The sequence below is a fragment of the Astatotilapia calliptera genome, chromosome 15 (assembly GCF_964374335.1).
Source record: "Astatotilapia calliptera chromosome 15, fAstCal68.1, whole genome shotgun sequence".
In the NCBI taxonomy this organism is placed as follows: domain Eukaryota; kingdom Metazoa; phylum Chordata; class Actinopteri; order Cichliformes; family Cichlidae; genus Astatotilapia; species Astatotilapia calliptera.
This window is the reverse complement of record NC_137436.1, coordinates 27,727,246-27,747,288: the sequence shown is the minus strand read 5'-3', so window position 1 is coordinate 27,747,288 and position 20,043 is coordinate 27,727,246. Positions and strand designations below refer to the sequence as shown.

General features: G+C 43.3%; 1 protein-coding gene across 1 annotated transcript; it reads right to left on the bottom strand.

Annotated features, from left to right (window-relative positions):
* Window positions 1-8,594: 8,594 nt before the first annotated feature.
* On the bottom strand, window positions 8,595-13,032 carry LOC145420350 (uncharacterized). Its single transcript, XM_080289505.1, has 4 exons — window positions 12,968-13,032; window positions 12,251-12,668; window positions 11,673-11,832; window positions 8,595-9,581 (listed from the first exon to the last, which is right to left on the bottom strand). The coding sequence occupies exons 2-4, from the start codon at window positions 12,590-12,592 to the stop codon at window positions 9,565-9,567; spliced, it is 519 nt and encodes a 172-aa protein (XP_080145631.1). The 5' UTR covers window positions 12,593-12,668; window positions 12,968-13,032; the 3' UTR covers window positions 8,595-9,564.
* Window positions 13,033-20,043: the final 7,011 nt, after the last annotated feature.

Below are 20,043 nucleotides of genomic sequence, written 5' to 3'. Positions count from 1 at the left end.
GTCACTAAATACATTTCACACTTGCACTGGAAAAATGTGAACACAACTCCAACACAGCTGTCACCTTTCACACACAGCAACTCAATACTGAACACACACGTTTGTAATGATGTGATCAGACCATTTGAGCAAAACTCTGCGACATCAGTATGTGTAAGAAGGTGTGAACTACACTCAGCAGCAACGCTTTCAGCATATCATTGCATCTGTAGCTCTGTACCCATGTTAGTTCTGACCTACAATGCCATGGTTGTGCTCTCAGCTAAACTCTGGTCATGAGACAATTACAAACTCTACCTCAAACAAACTTTACAGCTTTAACAAAGTGCTTATTTTGTAATCACGTATTTTAAGTTTTAAGTTCATTTTAAGTTTTTAATTAATGTTATCCTTTTTATTATCTTATCTAAGACATGTTTAACACTTTCCAACAAATAAATGAACTAAATTAAACATGAATTTATCACAGAAACATATAAAACAAACACCTTTATTTAACTGTCTCAGGGACAGTTACATCAACTGTTTTCTCCTGTGTTGTTAACCCTGAATGATTCTTGGTCCTGACATTTGCATCATCAGAGAAAGGCCACAAAATCAAATAGTTTGACCATAAAATCTCAGAAGTATTTGAGATTGTTGCAGTAACATCACTAAAGAAAAATATCTTCCCATGTCACTGTGCTTTCACTGAAAAATTATTTCTGGCACAACTTCACCTAGTTCCAAGGTGCACGGAGAGGATGAAATAATTCACAATGCAGGAACTCCAGCAACACTTAGGGGAAGATGAACAACTTTAATAACTGACCAACGCATTTCGGCTTGTGGCCGAATGTGATGACCCTGATGAAGGCCACAAGCTGAAACGCATTGGTCAATTATTAAAGTTGTTCATCTTCCCTTAAGTGTTGCTGGAGTTCCTGCACTATGCTTTCACTGGAAAATATAAAATGTTGACATTTTTTATGTAAAACAAAAAAACAACAAAATCTAAAGACTTAGATGGTCTAATGAAATCTGTGAATCTGTAGATTCATCGGTGTTTCCATCTGAGAGTGTATACAGCAGCACTGACCTTGGCTTTAGAAATCCACCTGTGAAAGAGCAAATATGAATGCTGTTGGGTTTTCTTGTTTTGCATGCAGACTCAGTGCTGCTTGTCTCCTCTTGGAGTTTTCTTATTTAAACGTTGGTGGCTTTTGTTTCAGCCATCTGTCTATCAGGAAGACGTGACGAATTTATATTCAATAACCACAAAATAGACAAATACAAGATTAAATATTTTATGTATCAAATATACATGATTATACACACAGAGTTTCTATAGAAAATAACACACACACAAAAAAAAAAGCATAACATGGAAATTTGACATAGTTTGAAAGGATAAGAATAAAGTTTCATAAGACCTCTTTTTTTTTTTAAAATGACAGCTGCACCCCGTTCTGAATTATTATTCCATAGTTTTCATTTATATCTCAAACATCTTATTCATCATGCTGTTCCATTGCTATGTTTTCATTATCATAATTTTTGGGGGATATGATTATTCATTATTACAGAGTTATGAATTTCGTGATTTTATGACATTCATAAACTTTTGTTACTTCATCTGTCATAAATCATTTGACAGGGGTCATAAACACGGGGCATCCTCTCTTCGTGCAACAATAATAATAATACTAATAACAATAAAAATAAGCCTTGATGAATATTTTACCAAAACAGAAAACTCCATTTGTAGCTCTTCAGCGTGGGTCTGAGGTACTCTTGTATTTCCTGCGTCTTGGATCTGATCCTTGTTGAGGTTATTGTGTGATTCATCTCTCAGCACTGATTGGTCATGTCACTAAGGCTACGTTCACACTGCAGGCGAAAGTGCATCAAATCCGATTTTTTTTTACCCCATGCAACTCATATCCGATCATGGTATGACAGTGTGAACGGCACAAATCTGATATTTTCAAATCCAATCTGGGTCACTTTCGTATGTGGTATATACAGTATCCAATATATATCCGATGTTTTAGAAAGCGACTGCTGTTTGAATGGTCATGTCGCATTAAATCTGTCTTTTACGTCACTGACACAAGACAGACGCCAATTATCAGCGCCGGAGAAGCACCCGAGAAGACATCCCATGTAGATGTTAGTGAAACAGTTGGGAAGACAACTTGAACATTTTATGTGTACTGTATAATCTGCAGATTCTGACAGAAATCTGCAACTATCCTTTGAAGCGCCGCTCCTCTCTAAAACAGCAATAAGGATAATTATTAGGTTATTTACATTATTATGTAAATAACAAAATAACTTAAAGCAAAAATTGGGAAACGTAAAGTCCGAAGTCTTTATATTAAGGGCCATCAGTCAAACAATACTGTTTGGTCTGGGTCTAAACAGAGCGCGTTGTGTGTGACATCTTCTTTTGCGCATGCGGGCCGCTTTGAGGGTGCACACTAGAGCGCGTTTGCTGTCGCATTTTATCTGTAGTGTGAACAAGCAGACAAAAAAATCGGATTTGATCAAAAAATCGGAATTGAGCATTAAGACCTGCAGTGTGAACGTAGCCCAAGACTGTGATGATGAGTGAACAGGAAGCATTCACATCGGGGATCTGTTTGTGTGTTCCTGCCTCTGAGGAATCTTGTTCGTACAGTGGCAGTGATGAGCTTGTGATCACTGACTGATTGACCGGGCTTGTTTTGGAGCAGAGCTCTGGATTATTTGTGCAGATGTGATCGATGTACATTGATGTGGATTATCACACTTTATTTTCCTCTCTGATCTGGGTCAGACCACAAAAACAAAAAATCAGAGACAAAATTTGTCCTGTCCTTTTTTTTTCTTTGATTCAGTCAATGGTACAGTCTCCCAGGAGGAAAATGTCTTCATTTAATACCATTTCTGTTTTTTCTTGAAATAATGTATTTTCCTGCTTGGTGCTCTGTAACAACAACTCTGGTTTGGTATGTGGCAGGTAGATCATCTTGAGGTCTTTGTGATCCAAGTCAGAGCTCTGAATAACTGTCATGTGACTGTGAACTTTGATCCTGATTTATTATGATGGAAAGTGCTGTGGAAGTTTTCCATTAAATAAAGCCTGCTGACGAGCGGTGAGCGATAGCTAACATTCTTTAATCACAAACAAAGAACAGAAAACCGAAGCTTGGTGGAGAGCCTGCATGATCGCGGGGCAAACGGTCAGCAGAGTCTCACCCGAGCCTAACATGGCTCTCAGTTAAATACCTTCTCCAGGAACAAAAGGCAGTACACAGCTGTTTCACACCTTAAGGTTTACACTCCCTTGCTACCTCCCAGAGTCCTCGAAGAGACAAAAGACTCTACCTGTGGAGTTGTCTGCTTCCCCCAACTTCCTTACTATAGCCCCACCATTTGTCTTACAGTATGAGTGTGAAACATGTTTAAATCCAGTAGCACCAAGGCATCATACAATAAAATAATGTGATTAATACATAAATAAAAGAAATTCCTATACAAAAGTGTCCTCTCTGCGTCCTTCAGCTGAGAAGCTTTTGGCCTGATTCTTAGTCTCCTGGCCCAGGTTCAGTCTGCAGTACAAAGACCTCACAGTTATCATGCAAAGAGTACAAACAGAACTCACATACACTAGATAATCTCAATAAATCTCAATATCATGAAAAAGTTCTGTTTTGTTACTAATTTTCATATATTGTCATAAAACGCTGCGTGAAGCAAGTTAGGGTGGGACCCAAATGCAGGACTCTCAGGCAGAACTAAACACAAATAGCTTTAATCCTGGATTCACAGGATGAGCAGCGAAAGTAGGGAAACACTAAAAAGACGAACACACAGAGGGACGAGGGAGATCACGATGAGGAACAGAAGGAAATGCAGATTCTGGGCAGAGATGAAACACTGAGCTACGTTAGGCTACATTCGGACAGCAGAGAGAGGGAGACAGCTCTCCTTGGTCCTCCCATGCAGAGCTGGTAAATCATGAATTAAACACATATTGTGAAAAGCTGAGTTCAGTCTCAATGCCACACCCTGACTACTTCCAGACATACCCTTTGACATGATTGTTGCCCCACAAACCAATTTCTCTGAGCAACATGGAGCCTGTCACAGCTGGGATAAAGTCAGAGGTTGGGCACACCTGGTTAGATCTGCTGGAACCACGCTGATGACGAGTCAGTCACCTGCTGCTGATTGGAGTGTCATAAAAACACCTGCTTACAGCTGTGCCAGCTTGCTTCCTGAGAAACTTGAGACACTCACGTCATACTTCCTACTCTAAACCCGCCAAGCTGAACAGCAGCAGTCACAGAAACAGGAAGCATATTTACTAGACTTGTAGTCAAGACTGCCTAAACTGAGACCAAGACAATACCAAGACCAGAGGGTATTGAGACCAAGACAAGACCAAGACCAAGTCCAGGCGAGACCAAAACCAACACCAAGACTGAGACAAAAAAGTCTTTAAACTGCAGTCAGATGCTGCTTCGTTTACGGGTGTCAGCCATATATATGTGTTTTTGCGAAGCACTCGCACATCCCTCCTCACTGCTGTCTACTGTCTCACTCACTTACTGAGAGGACAGACGCACGCTCCACTCGACTGTCGCATCTCTCACCCTCTCTGTTTTTCACATAATGATATTATCCTATATCCTCGCATGTGATTAGCCACAATATGGAGGGATTGGAGCATAGCTGAGCCACTGTGTGAGAGCTGAACAGCGAAAGGAAATTAAGTGAGGAGCCGGCTCTCGCTCAATGGGAGTCGACTCTGATTCACTACAAAGCACTCTCTAAGCACGGCTCTTAGAGCTGACGCTTTTGCGCATGACACATTATAGAACGTTACGTTGTGTGTCATGGATACTGTTGACTCCAGAGGCAGAGCCAGACATTTTATACACCAGGGGCTTAGCCCTAAAGGGTAGTATGCATGTGGGGGTTGGGGCTGACTGAAAGATTTATTAGGCTGTGTTTTGAGTTTTGTTCAAAAAAGAATGACCTCATATAGGAAAAATATATATATCACATATGCAGGACACCTTAAACTAGTTTTTTAATTAAGCAGCAAGACAGAACAAAATCGGGGCTGTATCAAAACACGAGGACTAAACCCCAATTCAACCAGAACCCAGAACTGATCTGGAAGTAAAACAGGACTACAACAGTTCAAAATCAGGACTACTTAGGACTTAACCAAGACAGAACCAGAATCAAAACTAGATGATAGTAGCACTAAAAATCATTATAGACCTGCACTACACTTATTTTTTAATTCTACCAAAGTACACTATTTAGATTCAGAAAGGTACTAAATACATGTTCTGATGAGTTTTGGCAAACAACCTTTTGAGTAAAAGGTCTGTCTCACCTGGCTCTTGTTCCATCTCTGTTCTGTCCTCATTCTCCTCTCCATCTCCCTCTCTGTTCCTCTCTCTCCCTCTTTGTGCTGACAATCAAGCCAAACACCAACATCATCAAATATATAGTTGAAACCGGATATTTACTAGGGGTGCAACGATACTCGTATCGATATTGAACCGTTCGATACAGTGCTTTCAGTTTGGTACGCATATGTATTGAACAATACAACATTTTTTATTTGTTTTGTCAACTTTTCTTCTGACGATGCTGTCTGTGTTGATCGCTCAGTGGATCTGCGTTCGACTACTCCGCCTAGGCTGCACTGTCGAGTGTAGATCCACTGAGTGCAGCGCAAGCTAGCAAGACAGAAGCTAAGCTCATTGCAACATGGCAACTCCCTCAACGCTACCCGAAACTGAATCTCCCCCACCCTCATTCAGGTCAGGCATTTGGAACTATCTTGGTTTTCATGTGAAGCATGACCCCGATAGTAAGTGCGTCATGGACACAAAAAAAAAAAAAAGTAAAACAGTATGTCGGATGTGCCACGCAACGGTCAATTTGTGGGAACTAGTGCGTTAGCGCAGTTAGCTTGTTAACGCATTGACGCCGTCCAGCCCCATGCACGGGGCGATCCTCGGTAACTTGTTAACGGAGATTTGTCATTTTAATGAGATTAACGCTGACAGCACTAGTGGGAACACAACGAATATGACAGCACATTTACGCCGACATCATCCTAGCGCAAAGACAAGTGGAAGCAGACAAAAACAACAAGCAAGCATGCTACAAACTTTACCCGAGTCATTTAGACAGCCGTTAGCACATTAGTCTGCTTATGGGGACCTGATATGTTTAATATGCTGCTGAGAATATAGCCCAGAAGAAGCGTATAGTATAGCTTTTATTTTGGAAAGAGCTATTTCTCTGAAATAAACTCTCTTTTCCAAAGATGAGTGATTTTCCAAAGATCAGAAAGATTTTTATTTTGTTGTTTCAGCAACATTAAATTTAAAAACTGTACTTTTGAGTTAAAATATATATTTATAATTTTAATAAATGATAAATTAAAAAGACATGAACATTTTTTTTTGTATTGAAAAAATATCGAACCATGTGACCAAATTATCGAACCGAACCGAACCGTGAATTTTGTGTATTGTTGCACCCCTAATATTTACATACTCTTCAGATAAAAACACAAACACTTTTTTAATTGTAAAACATCAAATCGGACTAAATGTTTATTTTTTTAGATTGATAAATATAAAAAAACATATTTGTTAAATTTAAAAGTAAAGAGAGAAATTGTATGTATTTCTTAATTGCAAATGGCACCCAAATTGTATTCAAAATTGAGCCACACTTATGGAGGTCCACAATTCTTTTCCTGGTGTTTTGGTTGATATCTCTTGATTTTCCCATGACAAAGAAACAGGCTCTGTGTTTTGGGTGTGCCTTATATGCATCCACAGGTGTGTCACCAATTTACTCCCATGGACTCTACTAACCTATCAGAAGCTCAGAATGGAATCGTCTGGAGTTATCTTATTAATTAACAATAAACTTAGTGTATATGTACTCCTAAATTTGATGAAAGTGATAAAAAAGAGACAGCTCTCTCTCTCTTTATTCTGACATTTAACTAATTTAAAAGATCTTTCAATATTTATTTATCTAAAACAAACAGGTTTACTCTAAATTGATGTTTAACAGAAAAAAAGTTTTTATGTTTTTTCCCTAAAGTGTATGTAAATATCTGGTTTCAACTGTGAATATACTGCTGTTTATTGAAATTCCTCTTGTTTTGCATAGAAAAATACTGAACAACATACAAAGCATAATATTGTGGTGGACCACTAGAGGGCTCCACTCACACCCAGTGTTACCTCGGACAGGGGGCCCCAGTTTGTTTCTGAGCTTTGGTCTGCTATGGCTGACGGCCTGGGGGTCAAGGTCCAGCATACCACCCGCAAGCTAACGGGATGCGCGAGCGGTTTCACCGGTCACTTAAGGTCACTCCGGGCTTCCTTAACAGATGGCGACTGGGTTGACCGTCTTCTGTGGGTTTTGGTGGAATTGCGGTTAAAGAAGACCTCAGGGTTTCCCCAGCTGAACTGGTCCTCGGCCAACCCCTCCGGGTCCCAAGGGAATTCTTACCTGAGAGCCCCCCCCGTGTTTCGATACCAGGCACGATGCCCATAGGACTCCTCTGCGTCCACCATATGATGGGTTGCCCTCTGTCAGTTCCCCACCCCCCCGGTTCAGCCGTTCCGGCCGTTTGCTTAAGCCCCGGGTCCTGGACTAGTTCTGCTGGGTGTTCGGTGGGGGCATGTATGGTGGACCACTAGAGGGCTCCACTCACACCCAGTATTAACGAAGTGTGTTCCTGTGTTTTGTGGCGCGATATGTGCAGTTGATGTTGGAGAGGAATAAAGAAGGAGTGAGAACTGAGAGCTCTGTGTCGTTGATGCTTACCTCCACAATATATAAAATAACATCTACCTGAGATTTTTCTTTGAAAGAAGCCCCTTATTGTTGTGTTCATCAGTACATAACTGAAACCAATTTAAAGTGCTTTATTCAGCCGCGGAGGGTAACAACTGGAAATATGAAATAAAAACACATGTAAGCTAAGACTCTCTAAAAAAGACAGCATTGTTGTTGTTCGGCTTTTCATTTTGCCATTTGTTGATTCACTCGAAGAGCAAGTAACGTAATATGGGCCAAGTGATCCGTTTGATATAAATCTTTTGTGATACACCGTCATATTTACATTATTTGTACAGTACGAATGATTTGCTTTGGTACTTGGTCAAAGCTCTCCTCTGTCTGCAGCCAAAGGCTGTCCAAATTCATAGGCTGTGTTCCAATTAACGCTTGTCGTGTCCAAATTCATGGGCTGCATCCTCCTGAGGCCGCATTTGTAGACCGATTACGTCACAGCGACGCGCCGAAGGCTGTCCAAATTTGTAGACTCCTCCGAATGCAGCCGACAAATGCGTCCTCCTTTTCCCCGAATTTGAAGGACGTGTGTGTTGAACGAATATATAAGTCACTTAGACAACCTAAAAATGTTATTGTTTGTCTTTTTTCAGTGTTTTATTTGTTCGTGAGTAAACCGGTTTGGCTGAGATTAAAGTTATTAGATTAAATTAAATTAAATAAAACTTTATTAATCCCCCGGGTGGATTCCTCCTTGGTTTTTTCACCGCTGAATAAACGTCAAACAGAAAACTGATTAAACAGAAATGTGAGACGGTTGAGAATTTACGCCAGTGTCCTGTTATATTTAAGATAGCAACCCAGTCAACACACATATGTGGGGCCCAAATAGGGAGCAGCAGGGCTAATATTTGGGGCCCACTTGGGAAACCCAACTGGGGTCCAGCTAATTTTGTCCTCAGTTTCCATGGTGGCCCCAAATGTGTTTTCCTAGATGGGTTTATGCTGGGTCCCAGATAAGCCCCAAATCAGGCCCAGTCAAAAAAAAATATGTGGGGCCCAGATGGGTAGAAGCAGATCTGATATTTGGGGCCCACTTGGGTTACCCACCTAGGACCCAGCTAATTTTGTCCTCAGTTTCCATGGTGGCCCCAAATGTGTTTGCCCAGATGGATTATTGATGGGACCCGGATGGGCCCCAAATCAGGCCCAGCCAACAAATGAGTATGGGGCCCAGATGGGTAGAAGCGGGTCTGATGGTTGGGGCCCACTTGGGTTACCCACCTGGCACCCAGCTACTTTTGTCCTCAGTTTCCATGATGGCCCCAAATGTGTTTTCCCAGATGGGTTAATGATGGGTCCCAAATCAGCCCCAGACAATAAATGAGTATGGGGCCCAGATGGATAGAAGCAGGTCTGATACTTGGGGCCCACTTGGGTTACCAACCTGAGACCCAGCTATTTTTGTCGTCAGTTTCCATGGTGGCCCCAAGTGTGTTTGCCCAGATGGAATTTTGGATAATGTAAGTAAGCTATAATTTAAATCACCTGTACAACAAAGCCAGTTTATCTTTTTTATTAATACTGATTACTATGAAATTTTAAAACAGTATGCTTTTTTATATAATACATTTTTTGTTTGGAGAACAAGTTGACAAAAATGTCCACAGTATACACAAAACAATAACAAATAAATGTTATACAGTTTAAAGGAAAAACAAATGCAGCAAACCACAGCTTCTCACTCATTCACCAATCCATTGGTCCTGAAAGAAATAAAAAAAAATAAAAAATTAGTGCATTTTCACAAACAAAATCAGATTTGCGATAGTACTGAAGTTGTTTTGGAGGTTGTGCTGTTCAAGTTGTTTGACCTCCTACATTGAACTCTTTGAAGACCATGAGTATTCATGGAAACAGAAAAGCTATTTACAAAATGATTTACCAAGTAGGCACTCAAAAATTAAATTAATGTGAAACATTTTACCTTAAAACATTTAAGACAAATGTTTAAAAGATGTCTACATAGTTACAATGATAACTGGTGTTGTGGGCTGTCTCAGTGATTGGCACAGAGCTTAGAACAGGCAAGTGGTTAACCAGTTTTTTGCATGGTACAGCACCTCATAATGAACACAAAACAAAATAGTAAAATGTAACAAGGGCTACATCTACCAAGGAGAAAACAGATTCCACTTCTTGAGGTGTGTGCCAGGCGGGCGCCAATAATTTTCATGTAGGGCTGCCACGATTTGTCGACTAGTCACGATTACGTCGACTATCAAAATCGTCGACGACTGATTTAATAGTCGACGCGTCGTTTGAAGCTTTGTAAGATCACAAAAGACGCAGGAATAAGTGGCAGGATTTAAGAGTGTAATAACGGACTGAAACAGAAGATGGCAGCATTGCATGTACAAGGATGCCAGCTACCGTTAAACCCCGAAGAAGAAGAAGAAGCAGCTGTGTCCCAGAATTCATAGCGCGGCCCAGCGCAGTTTCCAACAATGGCGGCAGCTAGTTAGTTTTAATGTTACTCTTATTATTCTTTCTGGGTCACAAAATAAACGTTTAACATATTCTCAGGCGAGAATGTAGCTGTGTAAACCTCAAATATCTGCTCAGTTTATCAGGACACCACATATTTTCAAAAGCGCTCCGACGTTTTCGGAGACATCTGTTACCCACTAGCTCGTTAGCGAGCCGGGGGCTAGGCTCACTAGCGCCGTGAGAACACCGGACTCCCCGCAAATCGTTTTCAAACCCACCGCTGTCTTTCGCTACTCAGGTTAAATATATATGAGTCACTTAGATAACTTAAAATGTTATTGTTTGGCTTTTTTTTTTAGTATTTTATTTGTTCCTGAGTAAATCAGTTTGTCTGAGATTAAAGTTATAGTTTTTACACAGCTGAATAAACGTCAAGCAGACAACTGATTATCAGAAGTGTGAGATGCTCCAGAATATACTCCGGTGTCCTGTTATATTTTAGATAGCAAGGAGTTTATTAAACTTCACCGAAACAATCTGCAAATTTCATTAAAATTTAATAAACTATCATCTTGTCTTTATTTTTAGTTAGCACAGACCTTAAACACTTAAAGCTGTAAGCTAATGATAGTTATATAAGAGCAGATGCTGCTGGTGCAATAAGCTGTTGTTTTACGTCCAATGGATGATGATCTGATTAGTCGAATAATCGCAAAAATAATCGGTGACTAGTCGACTATCAAAATAATCGTTTGTGGCAGCCCTATTTTCATGTAAATCAAAAATAGGGCCATCAGATAAATCAGTGTGTTACTAATTACACTGGAAAAAATAGAGGCTGGCTCTGGAGTTCCTGGAGCTTATTCACATTCTGTGAGCAACCAAAAAACTGTTTAGTGAGAGACTTCTTCAAGTATGCTACAAGCCAGAAAGAAACGTGGTCATTCCTGCCAGCAGCCACCAACCTCCAGAACAACATGAGCTGATGGTTTCATCTCCACAATTTGTACAGTCTATCTAAACCACGTGTCAAAGTCAAGGCCTGCGGGCCACATCCGGCCCGGCATACATTTATATCCGGCCCGCAAGATCATTTTATATAGATGTACTATTATTGTTATGCATGGCCCGGCGATATGAGGCGCTAATAATATACAAACTACAGATCCCATAATGCACCGCTGAAGCCTCCTTGCTGACCGCTAGGCTAACTGGGAACATTCCTGCGTCAATCAAGTCAAACTTCTGTTATTGCGAAGCTAGCCGCTCACAATGGTGGAGAGAAAAGTTGTTTCTGAATGACTGCAGCTGTAGTGAGCATCCGTTATTCAAACATCAACAAAATATCTTACAACTAATGAACTTACCATATAGCACTTCAAAAACTTTAAGCCCTCGAAATTCCCGCTTTGCATGGCACCCAACGAAGTTATATTGCCTGGAAAGAGCATTGTCCATAATGAAGGCCATCATTCTTCTTGTGGCTTCATCAACAGTGCTCCCTCTGATCTCTGCCACAACAGCAACCTTAGGACACGCAAGGACAATAATTTTACTGACAGTAGTACCATCAGTCACACCTAAAAGAAAGCAAGCACAGCTACACAGTAATTAGGCTCTATAATATTGATGCTAATTGACTGAGAAAGAGTTAGGTGTCAAAGTCAAACACTGTCTGATGTGAATGCAAAGAGCTAAATGATTCACCAAAAGTAATTTCTTAAGTTTTGGGTTTGGCATGGCACAACTTATAACTAGGTAATGTTTGGAGAAGTTATTTTATTAACAAAAATAGCAACTTTTGTTCAGCTCTCCTTCCACTCCTTCATTGCACTGACCATGTTCGAACAAACAGCAACTTTCCTTGATCATAACTGCTAGCATGAAACACAGACTGATTGAGGCATTAATCATTGAATATTGTTATTACATCATTATTATTTACCACTTCTTTTAGGAAGACAGGGTCTGCCAGTTTTTGCTCCAGTGCTGCCACATCTGCTACTGTCCGGATGGGAAATACAGCACCCTCGGGTAATACTGCAGCAACTGGTCCATCACGTTGTGTAAGGAGAGACTGTAGCATTCGACTGTGGACCCTCTGAGTGTCCTTAATGTCTTCCAGGAGGGTTAGAACACGTACAAACATGCTCGTATTGGTGGCTTGTAGAAGTTGTCTTGGAACTGGTTGTGAAACCACAGGTGAAGGAGTTGAGGGTTGTAGCGGCTGAACAAATGGATGAGTGATGTTCAGGAAGTGAGTTTCACTTGAATGTCTATTCTCCATTGCTGATGGTGGTGAGGTCTCTGGCTGTTCCGCAGTGTTGTCCCAATCCTCATCAGAGCTCGACGGGATCACTGGCCTTAAAACAAACAAACAAACAAAATACAACAAACATACACACACAAATAAATAATAATCCAAACACATAATTTAGGGTACTGGTTAGTCCTACAAACTAAAAACATTAATGTATATAATGGCATCAAAAAAAAGTCTAAAACAGATTTTTAAAAGTCAACAAATTATAAAGCGCTATTTTGAAATCATATCTGAACCTGATGAGCAGCAAGGCAAGTGTCTGCTAAAGAAACTGTCAGGTTTTTTTTTTCTTATAATCTCAATAAATTTTTGCTTTTAAGGTGTTTTCAACACAATTACCTCCTTTTCCGCTTCCCTTTCCCAATCTGCTTCCAGAATCCAAATAAATTCCACCAAGGAAGGTTTCTAATTTTTGCTTTTAAGGTGTTTTCAACACAATTACCTCCTTTTCCGCTTCCCTTTCCCAATCTGCTTCCAGAATCCAAATAAATTCCACCAAGGAAGGTTTCTAATGGGAAGCAGGAAATGCTGTCTAAAGGGCCAAACTTCCGTACATCTTGAGCTAGGTGTATTAAAGAATGTATATTATAACCAACAAAGTCAAGACCATAAATCAAAGCAAAATCTTTCACAAACTGCTTCAAAACATCCTCTGCATAATCACAGTCAGTTATCAATATACAAATCAGGACTTAGATGAATTCTTGTAGATACAGATAACAGTATAAAGTATCTATACATTTGGCTTGGTATATTATTCAGTAGAACTGGGCTTGTGTAAAGCAAAACTTGTCTCAATTCAGTTGCTTTCTACGTGCTAATTTCAATGAGAGACCTTGGTTTCCTTGCAAAACTTTAAGGAAGATATTGCCTGACAGAAACCATGAATGCTGAAATCAGTTAGAATTTGCATAGACTGTCTGCATTTTCGGGGACTTTTTAACCAAAGATAAATAAACTTGCGCATTACCCCCATATCCCACACCCAGCTCGTTCAAAGTGACACCCCAACCTGGTGCTCTTTGCTGGCCATAGCACAAAGTTTCATCAGTCCTTTAGTCAACAGAAATTTCATGATAACATAATCTTTAGCATGTTCATCGCAATCGTAGTGCTCTTCCTCAAGTGTTTTATTCTCAAAAGAATCAGAGTACAATATTAAGTCCTGATGATGCTCTGACTCATTTTACTGTGAAACGAAACTAAAATGTTCAACAACTTTCTGAGCTCTTTGTCCTCTGAGATTGCTCCATTGCTTTCTGAAAGACAGCTCACAGATTCTGAAGCTCCAGGTTTCATCACTCTCCAATCAAAATTCAAAATTAACTGAACCAGCAGCAAAAGAAGATCCAAACTACGCTTCACATTTGATAAATACTGATAAGGTTTCCGAAAGAGACTCAGGCGCAGGCCAGGGTTTTCCTTTAAGCGAAGGACAGTGCGTTTATTTACAGTGAACACATACACCAAGTGGCTATATACAACGTGCAGGGGAAACGGGTCCGGGTCGCCAGGGTCCGTGGGAAACAGGGTTGGGAGAAGGGTGTTCCACACTTTCTGTACAAAAACGTTCCCCCTCAATCACTCCTCTCCGCATCGGGTTCCAAAAATGATCTACACACAAAACGTCTGGTTAGCAGGATAATTATAAGAAATTCTCAAGGTACAGGTTAGCAGAAACACAAGTCTAACTGACACTGATAGCTCAACGATCCAGCGAAGACTAGTGCAGACTCGCCATCTAAGTAGTGCAGTAATCAGCTGGGATCAGCGGCCGGTGTGGTGATGAGCAGGTGTGTGGGCCAGCAGCGGGAGCCCGCAGTGAGCATCGCCGTGGCGAGAGAGAGAGAGAATGAGAGAGAGGGCGAGAGAGCAAACAAACCACAAACATATTGCCCCATAGAGGATTGACCAGCGGGGCACAGGGACCATGACAGTACCCCCCCCTCAACGGGAGCCCCCCGGCGACCCACCAGGCTTACCAGGATGAGACAGATGGAAGGCCCGCAGCATACGCTCGTCCAGGACAGCGGCCCGCGGAACCCAGGACCGCTCCTCAATGCCATAGCCCTCCCAGTCCACAAGGTACTGGAAGCCACGCCCGCGGCGGCGAGAGTCCATAATCCGCGTGATGGAATAGGCGGGCAAGCCGTCCACAAGCCGGGCGGGCGGAGGGGGCCTGGAAGGAGGGCACAGGTCGCGCAGGCGGAGACGTACTCCCGAGCGTCCTTAGTCAGAGAAGGCCACCAGAAGCAGCGCTGGAGGAAGTTGATAGTGCGGTGGACCCCTGGGTGGCACGTAAAGCGGGCAGTGTGGGCCCATTGAAGTACTTGAGAACGTACTGATTGAGGGACGTAGAGCCGTCCTCCCGGATCCGGTTCCGACACCTGAGCCTCCCGAATGGCTGCTTCGATCCCCCAGGAGATGGTGCCCACGACACAGGTGGCGGGGAGAACGGGAGCGGGCTCAGTGGCGTCCTCCGAGACTGAGAACTGACGGGACAGGGCGTCGGGTTTGACATTCTGGGAACCGGGTCTGTAAGAGATGGAGAAGTGGAAACGGGTGAAAAACAGGGCCCACCTGGCCTGTCGGGCGTTGAGCCTCTTAGCTGATTGCAGGTATGCCAGGTTCTTGTGGTCTGTCCAGACGAGGAAAGGCTGAGCCGTGCCTCCAACCAGTGCCGCCACTCCTCCAGGGCTAGTTTTATCGCCAGCAGTTCCCGATCCCCGACATCATAGTTTCTCTCTGCAGGGGACAGACGGCGGGAGAAGAAGGCACAAGGGTGGAGCTTACCGTCCTTTCGTTGCGACAGAACCGCTCCAACCCCTGAGTCGGACGCGTCGACCTCGACCACAAATGGCTGCATGAGGTCGGGTTGGATCAGGATGGGGGCTGAGGCGAATCGTTTCTTCAGTTCTTGGAAAGCTACCTGAGCTTCTTTGTTCAACTGAAAAGGAAGCTTGGGAGAGGTTAGCTGGGTCAGCGGCAAGGCAACTCGGCTGAAGTCCCGAATGAACCGCCGGTAAAAGTTGGCAAACCCAAGGAAACGTTGCAGTTGGTGCCTATTAGGAGGTTCCGGCCACTCAACAACGGCTTTTACCTTCACAGGGTCCGGGCGGAGATTTCCTTGGTCGATTATGTACCCCAGGAATGCGACGGTGGAGATGTGGAACTCACACTTTTCTCCTTTGACGAACAATCGGTTTTCGAGGAGTCGTTGCAGGACCTGTCTGACATGGGTCTCGTGCTCGGATTGGTTTCTGGAAAAGATCAGGATGTCATCTAGATAGACAAAAACAAAACGGTTAATGAAGTCTCTGAGCACGTCATTCACCAGGGCTTGGAACACCGCAGGGGCGTTAGTGAGACCAAAGGGCATGACAAGGTACTCGAAGTGGCCGAGGTGGGTGTTGAAGGCGGTCTTCCACTCATCGCCCTCACGGATGCGAACCAGATGGTATGCGTTTCGCAAATCCAGTTTGGTGAAAACAGTAGCCCCCTGGAGGAGCTCGAAGGCCGAACTGAGGAGCGGCAGAGGGTATTTATTTTTTACTGTGATGTTGTTTAATCCGCGATAGTCGATGCATGGCCGGAGGGTTTTATCCTTCTTTTCGACAAAGAAGAAGCCTGCCGCGACTGGAGAGGTGGAGGCCCGAATGAGGCTGGCAGCCAGGGATTCCGTGATGTACTTGTCCATAGCGTCTCGTTCTGGAAGTGAGATGCTATATAGCCGACTGGTGGGTAAAGGAGCTCCCGGGAGCAGTTCGATAGCACAGTCATAGGGCCTATGCGGAGGAAGTGACTGGGCGCGGGCCTTTTGAAACACCTCAGCTAGGTCGTGATAAACAGAGGGCACATTAGTTAAATCAGCTGATTTCAATTCCCCAGGAGAGGGCGTTTCAGTGCTTGGAGGCGAGGCAGCTTTAAGGCAGGTCATGTGGCAGTCCTCCCCCCACCCAGTGACACGCCCCTTTAGCCAATCTATGTGAGGGTTGTGCTGCTGTAGCCAAGGATGGCCGAGAACTAGTGGAGTGCGAGTTGCTTTAAACACCAAAAAACAGATTTCTTCAGAATGATTGCCAGAGAGGGTGAGCTCGACAGGCTCCGTCACCAGAGTGATGTCTGGAAGGCGTTGACCTGACAACGCCGTAACACGTAAGGCATGAGGCAGGGGTTCCAATAGTAACCCAAGTTGCCGGGCTAACTGACAGTCAATAAAGTTTTGTTCCGCCCCAGAGTCGATCAACACCGATAGGGAGCGGCTCTTAGAGTGAATGGAAAGCGTGGCCGGTAGTGTTAAACGGGGAGGAGCTTCTTCCTGGCTCAGCTCGCCCACCAGTACTCCTACCATCACTGGCGGGCGCGCCCTTTTGCCCGCGAAGGGCAGGTAGCCACAACATGTCCCCTGTGACCACAATAGAGGCACTCACCGGCCGTAATCCTGCGCTGACGCTCCGCCGCGGTGAGATGGGAGCCGCCCAGCTGCATGGGTTCCTCTCCATCCCCGCTCTCGTGAGTCCGGGAGGGGCCGGCATCCGCCATGGCGCCGGTGCCAGAGACTCCCCCAGCCTCATGGAAGTTGTAGTTCCGCTGCGACCGGCGAGCCCGTAGCCGCTCATCCACCTTAATGCACAGGGACATTAGCTCATTAAAGGAGGCAGGGAGATCACGCATGATTAGCTCGTCCCTTAATTCTTCTCTGATATTGTTCAGCAACGTGCTCCGTAGCGCCTCCTGATTCCACCCTGCCTCTTCTGCCAGAATCCAGAAGTCGATAGCGTATTCAGACATGCTTCTCCTACCTTGTTTGAAGTTGAGGAGACGGAGAGCAGCGGCCTCTGCCCCGGTGCCTGGGTTAAACACACTCTTAAATTTGGAGAGAAAGTCAGCGTAGGTGATGACAGGATCAGAGTTTAACACAACCTGGGCCCACTTTAGTGCACGGCCCCTCAGAAGTTGAACTAAATAAGTGATCTTCGCCCCATCGTTGCTATGAAAACGCTGCAGCTCGCGAAACGTCAGAGACACCTGAGCCAAAAATCCGGCACATTTGTCAGACTCACCCGAGAATGGTTCCGGTGTGGGTAAAGGTCCGTCAGTCGGCGTACCGACCCGCGGTGAGCTACCTGACGCTATGGCGGGCGGTGCCGCCTGGGGAGCCGGGCTGGGTGGCTGGGGATTCCCTGGTTGCGCATTTCCCTCCAGCGGTATTAACTGCGCCACCGCCAGGGTCAATGCGGCGACATCCTGCCGTAGCTGCCCGAGCATTTGTTCATGGCGGGCCAGCGCGGCTTCCTGGGCGGCCAGAGCCCGGCCCACGGGGTCCTGTCCTGCTGAGTCCATAATGGCTGGATCGTTCTGATAAGGTTTCCGAAAGAGACTCAGGCGCAGGCCAGGGTTTTCCTTTAAGCGAAGGACAGTGCGTTTATTTACAGTGAACACATACACCAAGTGGCTATATACAACGTGCAGGGGAAACGGGTCCGGGTCGCCAGGGTCCGTGGGAAACAGGGTTGGGAGAAGGGTGTTCCACACTTTCTGTACAAAAACGTTCCCCCTCAATCACTCCTCTCCGCATCGGGTTCCAAAAATGATCTACACACAAAACGTCGGGTTAGCAGGATAATTATAAGAAATTCTCAAGGTACAGGTTAGCAGAAACACAAGTCTAACTGACACTGATAGCTCAACGATCCAGCGAAGACTAGTGCAGACTCGCCATCTAAGTAGTGCAGTAATCAGCTGGGATCAGCGGCCGGTGTGGTGATGAGCAGGTGTGTGGGCCAGCAGCGGGAGCCCGCAGTGAGCATCGCCGTGGCGAGAGAGAGAGAGAGTGAGAGAGAGAGGGCGAGAGAGCAAACAAACCACAAACATATTGCCCCATAGAGGATTGACCAGCGGGGCACAGGGACCATGACAAATACTGTCATTAATTCCCTCTTCCTGTCTTGTTTCCACCACGATTGAAAAAAAGACAAAAATAACCAAAACAAAACATCATACTTCTTGCACAGCTCTCTCGTAGTATACTTCAAGAAAAGTTTCCTCATCTGAAATATGTTTTCCACATTATTCCCTTGCTTATTATACATCAGTGTACAGTTGTGCTTAGCGCTGTTGTCAGTTGTTTTTTGTGCCAAATTGCAAAAAACTCACCTTGTTCACTAATAAAACCTCTAAAAAAAATTTCTGTAACTTTGCTCTGCTTTACTTCAGCAGCAGCATCAGGTAATGTTCATATATTGATTCATGGTTTTCTTCAGTTTTTGTTCAACTGCAGAATATTTCTAAGGCTATCTGATTTAAAAAGCCACTCTAGGAAAATCTCCTTTTTTCTGTGTTTTATCCTCAGTTACTTTGGCATAAAGACATCTGCTGTGATGCTTACGCCAGCCTTAAAAGCTGTTGTATTACAATAAAAGACCCTGACATCACTTTATAAAGTAACAATTCTAATTGTTACAAACTCAAAAAAAGATTCCTACTAGTATATTTCTGGCATGCATCAAATTTTAAATAGAAATGAATTTTGAAATATACACTGTTCTTATGTCAAAGTCTGTAAAAATAAAGAAAGAAAGAAATCACACATAACCCTTGCTACTATTCACTCCACTGTCCAACAGCAAAATCAAACCAATATACAGATATTAATAACATATTATTGTAATAGTGTGACTATGCAATTTATAAGTAGCCATAGTCATAATCAAAACAACAAACATCTCAAGTTTTGAGATAATTGCAAACCCTCCTGGCCAATAACCACACAAGCTGTCCATGCAGGAAGGCTGATAAAGGAGCATGCACAAAATTCAAACAAATTTAAGCCATAATGAAACAAATTAAAATAACAGCGCGCATGCACAAATAAGGCATCAGACAAACACTTAAAGATCACAGATCTTTAGGACCACATCCAAAGAGCAATTGCTTTTCTTTTTTATAAATAAATAAATGTGTAGATTCTAGCCAAATATACATTACAAAAAGGAAAAAAGGAGGGCCACAGCAATCATAGTAAAAGGAGTTGGCACTGTGGCCCTAACAAGACCGACCAGTTCTGCTTAAATAATCAGTTTCCCTCATGTACAGAGCTTGCACAACAGTAAGAGGCAGATTCTTGAGTCAGTACAGTATTTCTGATGAAGTTCTCACTAAAACAACTACACATATAAAGTTGCATACTAAAGTGTGTATAAAAAAAAAAACCCCAAACAAATCAAGAATACCTATATTTTCTTTTTTGCTTTTTCTGGAAAAATGAGAACAATGGCAAGAAAAATGATGATTATGTCTTCTACAGAAATAGAGTGCTCACTGATCTGCCTCTCTGACTGCTGTGCATGCTCCTGACACAGGGGCAAAAGCTGGGGACTAGTTGCTCATGGCCATGGCCTACCCTCCTCACTTAG

Coding starts and splice junctions, on each gene's coding strand:
- LOC145420350 (XM_080289505.1), bottom strand. CDS start 12,592: ATGGAGAATAGACATTCAAGTGAAACTCACTTCCTGAACATCACTCAT. Junction 11,833..12,250: donor CTGTCTTCCTAAAAGAAGTG/GTAAATAATAAT, acceptor GCGTGTCCTAAG/GTTGCTGTTGTGGCAGAGAT.